At 48.2% G+C, this 9,131-nt stretch overlaps 1 protein-coding gene across 2 annotated transcripts in view; it reads right to left on the reverse strand.

Annotated features, from left to right (window-relative positions):
* JAZF1 (JAZF zinc finger 1) overlaps nt 1-8,726 on the reverse strand; it is a 165,392-nt gene extending 156,666 nt beyond the window's left edge. Inside the window, exon 1 of one of the 2 annotated variants that reach the window (XM_073003329.2) lies at nt 8,352-8,726. In XM_073003329.2, the coding sequence (XP_072859430.1) occupies nt 8,352-8,466 (115 nt within the window). In that variant the 5' untranslated portion in view covers nt 8,467-8,726. Of the gene's footprint in view, nt 1-3,716; nt 3,991-8,351 lie in introns of those variants that run through there. The other variant, XM_078377238.1, reaches the window with a different exon arrangement.
* Between the last annotated feature and the right edge of the window lie 405 nt (nt 8,727-9,131).

A 9,131-nucleotide genomic window follows, 5' to 3' on the forward strand; every position in this document is an offset into this window, starting at 1 on the left:
ACAAGTAGTAATTGTTTATTATCAACTTAGTTCTAGGCTTTTCTAAATCAGGGGTCCCCAATCCCCGGTCCGCGGCCTGGTACAGGGCCGTGGCCTTGGCAGGACTGGGCTGCGGAGACAGATCTCCCGCCCCCCCGCACACACTCCCCCCTCCACGCCCACATGCACGCATGGCCTTCCCACCTGTATGCATGTGTGCCCCACCCACCTACACATGCATGCATGGGTATCCCACCCTTTTGTGCATGCGTGTGAGCATGCCTTGCTCACCCACAAGTGTGCCCCACCCTTTTGCACATGTGTGTGAGCGTGCTCCATCCATGCACGAGCACGGGGGTGCTTCCCTGCATACGGACACGCCCCCCCATCGGTCCACGGTTTTGAAAAGTTTGGGGACCACTGTTCTACATAACAGAAGGGCCCTGCTTTCTACAACCGGCATTTTCTACAATCACACACTACACCTGCTTGCAAAAGAATTGCAGTGCAGCATCCTTAGTTTAGCTGGCTGGATAGCTCAATGATTTAGGTATCTGGCTGCAGAGCCAGAGGCTGGCAGTTTGATTTCCCATTGGGCTTCCTGGGAGAAAATCCAGCCTGAGTAGCCAGTGGCAGGCTGCAGAGTCTCAGGGCAACCCCAGAAAAAGGGAATGGTAAGCAATGTCTGTGTATTTCCTATCTAGAAAACCCTGGAAAGAATCGCCATAGGTCAGAATCAACTTCGCGGCACATAGTTATTATTATCATCCTTAGTTTAATTGTGCCCACTTCTTATAATTGCAACTATCTTCTAGAACAGTGGTTCTTAACCTTTGTTACTCGGATGTTTTTGAACTGCAACTCCCAGAAACCCCAGCCAGCACAGTTAGTGGTGAAGGCTTCTGGGAGTTGCAGTCCAAAACTCCTGAGTAACCCAAGGTTAAGAACCAGTGTTCTAGAACAGTGGTTCTTAACCTTTTCTCTACCATCGAACCCCCCTTTATATATATTTTGTTGCCGCAGACCACCAAGACTTAACTGGAGATTTAAAACCTTAAAGTGCATCAAATATTTATTCGAAGTTTCTCATGAAGGGTCTCATTGACAAATATTCCTTGCTATAATGCTGACACGGGATACACCTTCATCAACAGCATCAGTTATTTTACATTTCAAATTCAGCCAGTGATCTATTCTGAAGATCAGCTGAAATGTATTGTTATGAAAATCACTGTGATAATATTGAAAAGTCCACTTTACACGATAATAACCAGTTTTATTAGCAGAAATCAAAGAAACATGATCACAAAGTCCATCTGAATGCTCATTCTCAGTGACACTGACTGACTCACTCTCTTCCTGCAGCTTCTGAATATCTGAGCAATAGCAAGACATGTCACATGCTGTCACTCAGTCTCATTCACTTGCATGTTCTCACGTGCAGAAATATCAGTTATTTGCTATCAGTTATTTTTGTAACAATTTTTTCCTATTTGTTTTTAATTGAGCTGGTAGGTTAAAAAAGCCAAGTTTTACACAAGCAAGCAAGGGAAATTAGGATTTTGTTTTACATTTCCTTATCTTTCTTGTTTTCTTTCACTCATCCATCCATTCATTCATTCTATTTTAACTGCAAAATATCGTAACATTTCTTCAAGCCTTCGCAGACCCCCTGTGAGGACACTGCACTCCCATAGGGGTTTACGGACCACAGGTTAAGAACCTATGCTCTAGGACGTAGTACATTCTGCTTTGAGCTGTCCTTCCAAATTATTCCAGAACGCTGCAGTTACTTTGAAGTACAGAATTCTCAAGGGAGGGGAAAGAATACTTTTGCTAAACAGCAAAGGGGAATTAATTCCTCCTAAACTCAATAATAAATCAAACCTACTAGTACAATTCTGCATTGACTTTTCACTACAGAATAGCACTCAAGGTAGCTTAAATGAATCATAAGAAATAAAGATGGCAGATAAAAATGTGTAAGTCATTAAAGCATTTAATCCTCATAATAAATATTACAATAAAGTCCTCTCCTGCCTGCCTTGTCATGCTGGCCTCCACAGGTGTTGGTATTCTCTAGAGGGCCTTTGCTGAATGCAGTGGAACTCACACAAGTAATTGTGCATAGGATTACAGCTTTAATTATTCTAATACCCCACTGGTCAGCAAGAGAATCAGCATTTTTCCAGCCATTCACCCACTGCATGTCTCACCCTTCTGCCCAGCTGTACTATTAAAAACATTTTTTTAAAAAGATTTTAAATATTCTTTGAAAGCAGATCCAAACATTCTCTAAAAACCAGTTTCAAAAAAACACATCATTCAAGGCCCTTTGGAACAATATAATTTTAGCTGCCTATTAGATGCTCAGTAGAGATGGAGCCAAATGAACTTCTTGGGAGGGGGGGAGAGAGAGTTCCACTGTCGAGGTGCTGCTATTGAGAAAGTCCAGTCTTGTGTGACTACCAAACAAGCCTCTTAATTTATCTATACATAAATAGATAAACACACAGATAGATACACTACTAAAGCATGTAGAAAAGCTTGTTTTTGTACGTATGTGATCTGCAAGCTTCAAAAAAGTTTGGATTTCACTCACTGAGTGGAAAGGGTATCTGTGACCAGCATCCTACTGCATTACATTATCACAGAACAAGATGCTCCCTTTTCCCTTGTGTGATGGAAATGACTGCCAGAGCATGAGAGTGCTGACACGATTTCCGTTACATTCCATGTACGATACTGGCCATAATGATTAAGACTCTTAGCCCATAAAAGACTGACATTTGGCAATTGCTGATTACCAGAAACTTCCAAAGATGGAATGTTTCTCTCTTCTCTGCAGATATGAATGCTGCTTTGCAACAATGGCCATTACACTAGCACAGACCAAGCAAAAATGTAGATCATATGGACTCACAGGTGTCCCAAACCAGAAATCCTCTTTCTCCTACTGTCCATTCTCCTAGCCTTCCTGGGAATGTGAGAACTGACAGCAGGAAAAAGATTTCCAGTGGCACCCAGGAAATCTCTTTGTATTTGCAAAACAAAGTCTGCAAATACCACTGTTTATTATTGTCTGACATCATTTTTTTTAAAATTTAAGTTAGATGGGGGAAAAACACACCTTGTCATTCAGCAGAGTGAACCACCTTGGGTAGCAAATACATCTGTGTGAAGCACCAGCAGCTTGCCAGCTGTTCCACCTAAACCTATTGGGTATTCTCCTTTTCTTCTCAGAAGCTTCTGTGTGAAGCATCCTTCATAGGAATAAGGTACTTTGAACCTATTCAGGTAGATATATTTGTAGAGAAGTGGCCCACTCTGGCTTGCATATAAAAATAAAAACCCAAAATGTAATATATGCAAAAAGAAAGCACAGACATTTTGAACTGTCCTCCATCATGGAGGAAGAAAAAGCAAGAAATATATTCAACATCTATGATTGCTTGGTAGTTGGACTTCATATCTTGAAGATGTGTGCTCAACTCAGAAGCACATGCTGAGATGCTTGGGCAAAGTAATGCCTCTCCAGTCAGTTCACAAGTAGAAAATGGGAATGATTTATCAGGCAAATGGGCTGTTTGAAACTACACAAGACAGAGGCTATAAAACGCTCTACGCTAGAGATGGGTACGAATTGCTTCATACTACTGTGTATGTAACTGTCAGTGTGGCATCAAAGGTACTGCACTAGCCCATCTCCCACCCCCCTGGCCGGCCAGGTCACTCACCAGACTTCATGCAACACCAGGGTCCTTCTCTGGTGGTGCTCCAATCCAGGCAGGAGCTCAGCTGGCCCTTCCTCACCTCCTCTGGCAGCCAACCACTTCAATGAGGTAACAGGACAGGAATTAAATGAATAATAAAGGATAAAGGTGGTATAACACTGGGGGAAGTTTGTTTTTCCTATAACTTAGGTAAATGGATTCTACCATGATTAGAAGGATAAGCTTGACCATTTGCATTATCAATGTTTGCCCATCTACCTATCAAGAGCTAGCTGGGGGTGGGGAGACATAAATGACCCTTTATGACATGGAATTGTCCCAGACACCTTGAAAGAGGCACTAGTGCAACCAGTCATTAAGAAATACCCCTTGGACCTGGCAGATTCAGATATCTACCATGCAGTTACTAACATCCACCTGTTGACCAATGTCTAACCACAAGGCTCTTTATTTGAAACATAATCCTAGAAATCATTTCTGTTCCCAGAAACTTCCAATATTGAACTATCCAACAAACAGCAAAGAGCATGGACAGAGTTCCTACTCCAGTCCTCTGAAGATGCCAGCAACAGAGACTGGCGAAACGTCAGGAAGAACAACTTTCAGAACACGGCCAAAGACCCCGAAAAACCCACAACAACCAACAATCATTTTAGTGTTGATTTTAGGGCTAGTTTTGGCACTTCAACAACTTGGCTCTATGATTTTCTTTGTAAAGATACAAAGTGAAGGAATGTAACCTTGGTGGTTCTCCTTTACCTCTTAACACCTGTTGATACCATCAAACATGACATCTTCCTACAGCAGCTGTTAGCTAAATACACAAGGCCTGGTTATATACAGTGGTTCTGCTCCCTGCAGGGTTTATTCCAGAAAACATTATTGGGTAGATTTCCAGAGTACTAAGAGAAAAATCTATCCAGTATTCCATCTTGTTTGACAATTGCATTGTTTTGCTTCTACCCTATTTTCTGGTTGTCCAACCATGTTTCAATCTTGTTTTGTACACCAACATCATTTAATATCACATAGTCTCTACAGGATGCTAAGATGCAGTGGCTGAATTTAAAAAGAAAAAGTGAGCAATAGATCCATCAAATTAGACAGAAGAGCTCTTAATGCTGTGAAATTCACAGGTAAGTTTCAAAGATGTCAAAAGAAAAAGACACACAACTATCAGCAATTGCATTGCAGGTGCTGCAACAGAATAAAATCAGAAAAGAGAGGCAGCACAGGGTAGTGAACAGAATATCAGACAAGGACTCAGGTGGTAGATTCAAATCCCTGCTTGCCCATGGAAACTCACTGGAAGGTGGCCATAATGAAACCACTTCTTAAATATCTCACATACCTTGAAAACTCTAGTACTGTTGTTGTAAGAAGCAATGGCATGGAACACACAAAATCAGAATAAGTTCATTTTTTTCATACACGCACGCACGCACACAAACACACGTGTGTGTATAACACTTTCAACCTACACTTTTATACCACATTACAGCCTCCTCTGACTATCTGCTATGTTGGCTTGGCTGGCTGGGAGATGAAGTCCCAAACATATGGAGGCCATCTAGTCATAGAAAAATGCTAGAGGACCCTAATAAAACATACCTACCACTAAAGGTGTTTACCTGCCCACAGACATATGCAGCAGCTGTGGAAAACCTCATTTATCCAAGGCAGAAACAAGCTTCAGAAAAGTCATCAGAAGACAAAGTCCATTTTGTCAATGACAAAATATTTTAGCTTACAGTGCTTACTGTTAGTAACTAAGCATTATGGGATGAATTTCAGAATTGGAAAAAAATGCATGGAAATTATGGGAAACTAACAACAGATGGAGAAAGAAAAAAGGCCTTCTCAGGACCCCCAAATGGCCAGGTTAGGAGCCCCTAAAGGCTGAGGCTCTCCACTGCAACATATACCTCCATATACAAGAGGGCAACTGAACTGGAACTCATGTCTCTTTCCCCCTCTTAGTATTAACAGACAGTTCTGTCGCGTTTGCTCTTCAGCACAGTCATGCCCCTCTTTGTTTATTTTAAGATTCACTCTAGGCAGTGAGAAGAACTAGCAGGAAACAATGCTTCTGCCGTCTGCTGACTTCTCCATGTTCTTTCCCTCTCTCTGGACCCAAGAGCACGGTGGCAGGAAGAAGAAGGAACCAACTGTTGCTACCATTCCAGTGAGTCGAAAGGGAGCAAACAACCAGGCAAGCCAACAGGGGCTCCTCCTCCCCACTGCACTGGGCTGAAAAGGATGACAGGTTTTAGCAGGGAACAGCAGCAGGAATTTCATGGGGAAGCAGTGACCCCTCCCCCCGATGATGGCCACTGTTGACCCCAGACACCAGTTCTGAATACCACCAATTCTGGAACAAAACAAAGGATAAATCTTCCAAGTGCGGGCAGGGAGATCTACTTCGAGAATCTTATGACTGCTAAAACGGCCTATGCTTATGCCTTTCCCAGATGTTCCAAAGAAAACTGTCTAAAAACAGTGCCCAAGAAATCAATGTTATTTTGATAATACACACATTATGTTCTAACTTACTGGCACATGACCTGTTCACTTGAACACATTTGTACCAGTGATTTATTTCAGATTTATTTATTTCTTTTGAAGTGAACATGTACTTTTAAATGATTGACTTCACAAAGACTTTTCATTTCATGCTCCTTTTCTCCCCCACCTCTTGAACTTCCCTCCTAGGAAGCACAAAACAGAACAGCATGTCCACTGTGCCATTACAGAACAGCGTGGTGTGCCATTTAGTTACATTTTTACTGAATCACCTCACTCAACTGCTTTTGTGGATTATGATTCTAATTCTTTGTTTCACCACAAACCCTGTTTCACAAGATATTCATACTTTAAAAAAGTTTATGCAAATCAATGCAAGCTTGGATTAATGCAGCTTCAGGACAAAAGAAGTATTCGATATCAAATAGGCACTATTTGGTCATCCAGATGTTGTTGGGACTGCAACTCCCAGCATTCCTCACCATTGGCTATGCCAGCTAAGGCTGCTGGAGGTTAAAGTCTCGCAACTAGAAGGCTATAACCCGCCCATTACCAACTAAACTACTAATGTAGCACCATCCTGTTTATTTAATGCATGTTCACTCCATTTAGTGCAACTGAACATTCTCCCTAACAGCGACGTGCAGGAATTACAGACTCAAAGCGTGTGCACGTGCATGCGCGCGCGCGTGCACACGCACAGCGCTTACAACTTTTATTTCATTCACTTGCTGGGATTCACTGTTGCTTCCCTGGATCTGGATTTTGAGGGTCTGCCCGTGAATACGAAGAATATTCACATGCTTTCACAGCAAAGTCTTACTCTGAAAAGGTAACAACACATTGATTTTCCATCGTGTCCTCACTGCCTGCCTCCTTCAATGGGCACCTTTGCGTCCAGCTCTGGTGGGGGGGGGGGAGGGGGAGAAAAGTCTGGTATCCCCATTTAGGACTTGTTGAAAGGGCTCGTTTGACACACCAGGCAGAGAAAGGCTATAATATCCTACAGGTGACGGACGATCACGCCCCAGGAAGCCGCTCCACGCGACGCAGCTCGCCGCAGTCGGGTGGACCTGCCTTCCAGCGAGGCCCAGCTCAGCTCCCAATGGGAACAGCCGGGAACCACGCGAGGCGAGGCGGTGCTTGTCCGTGGCTTCCTCCGCGCACGCCCTACGCCCAGCCGCTTCGCGTGTCCCGCACGACCGCGCTGAGGCTGCGCCAACCGGCATTTCCCCCCCCCCCCGCCCCACAGACACCTCCTCTTTTGCTCCGTCGGAGCCCCCGCCGCCGCCACCCTTGCAGCAGCCGCTTCACGTCCACCACCACCCCGCTGCCGGGGCCCTGCCAAGTCCGGTCTGGTCGGTCGGGGCCGGCCGGCTGGCCGGCCCGCCCGCCTTGTCAGGGCGCCTCCCCTGAGACGCCGCCGGTGCACCGAAGCCGGTCGGGGGGTTGGCCTGAAGGAAAAGGGGGAAAGAGGCGCGCGCACCGCCATCCTCGCCCCTCCACACCTAGCAACAGCGCTGACAGGACGCAGCCGCCGCCGCGGGAGGAGGAGGAGGAGGAGGAGGAAACGGAATGGCCGCCGCCGCCGCCGCCGCGGTTGCTCCCTCCCCGCAGCCCCTGACAGCCAGAGCCGGGGCGGAAGCAGCAGGCGGCGTGCTGGACTCGTCCTCTCTCCACCTCCTCCGGGTCTCGAGGTTCTGCCGCCGCCAAGGGAAACTCAACGGCGTTTGCAAGAGCCTGCGGGCGGCATGCGCCTTGCAGGCGCCCCGCCGCGTCCCTCAGTCGTCACCCCTCCAACACACCCACCCACCCTCGTGCGTGCCTGCATGCCTGCCTGCCTGCCGGCCAGCACCCCCTTCTCCCCACCCCCCCAAGACCCTGCCCTCCCATTCATCCGCGCTCCCCGTCGTCGCCCAGCCCCAGGGGCTGCCTCGTTTCCCCCCCCCGACCCCCCGCACCCACCCACCCACAACTCCCTCTCCAGGCGGCTGCCCCCCACCGGCCGCTCAGGCGTGCCTGGGGGGGGGTCTCTTTCCAACGCCGCCGCCCGGCCCCCCGACGGAGCCCCCTCCCCCGCCCACGCGCCTCCCGCGCCCCCTCCACCTCACTCACCGATATGGTTGTCCTCAATGTGCTCGATCAGCTCCGCCAGGGTCGGGAAGTGGAGCCCGCAGCCGCCGAAGCGGCAGGTATTGGAGAAGAAGGAGGCGGCGGCGATGCCTGTCATGGTGTTACATGGAGATTTTTTTCCCCCCTTCCCCCGGCCCCACCCCTCCGCCCTGCGGTGGTGCCTACGCTGCCAGGGCCGCTGCCGCCGCCGGCGGGAAAGGGAGAAGAACCAGAGAGAGGAGATGGAGAGCGGGCGAGCCCGAGAGCCAGCCAGCGAGAGGCTGGGGGGTTGGGACGAGGAGGAGGAGGGGAGGAGGGCGACGACGAGGAGGAGGTGGTGGTGGCGGCAGCGGCTGCAGCGTCGGGAGCGGCGGCGGCGGCGGCGGCGGCGGAGGGGAGGGACGGGCTGCTGGGTGGGGGGAGATGAGGCAGGCGCAGCTGGGAGGAGGGACCATTGCCGTCGCGCTGGAACAGCTGGGCAACCCCTGCCGCCGCCGCCGCCGCCGGCCTCCGCAGCAGGAGCTCGAGACCCAGGCCACGCTCGGCTGCAGGCAGGCAGGCAGGCAGGCAGCACCTCCGCCTCTCCTCAGGGCGGAGGCTGCCGGTGCCAACAGTTATCTGGGAGCACAAGCGGAGAGAGGAAGAGGAGGGTGGCGGTGGTAGTAATATAACAGTTGGGGGTGTGTCTTCTCCCCCTCTTAACTTTAGATGGATTATTGTACAACTTCGGAAGTTTTTGCCCACATGTAACAGTAGTAGGGAGGAAGGTGTTTCTGTCTCCAA

Source organism: Pogona vitticeps, chromosome 6, assembly GCF_051106095.1.
Source record: "Pogona vitticeps strain Pit_001003342236 chromosome 6, PviZW2.1, whole genome shotgun sequence".
Lineage (NCBI taxonomy): Eukaryota > Metazoa > Chordata > Lepidosauria > Squamata > Agamidae > Pogona > Pogona vitticeps.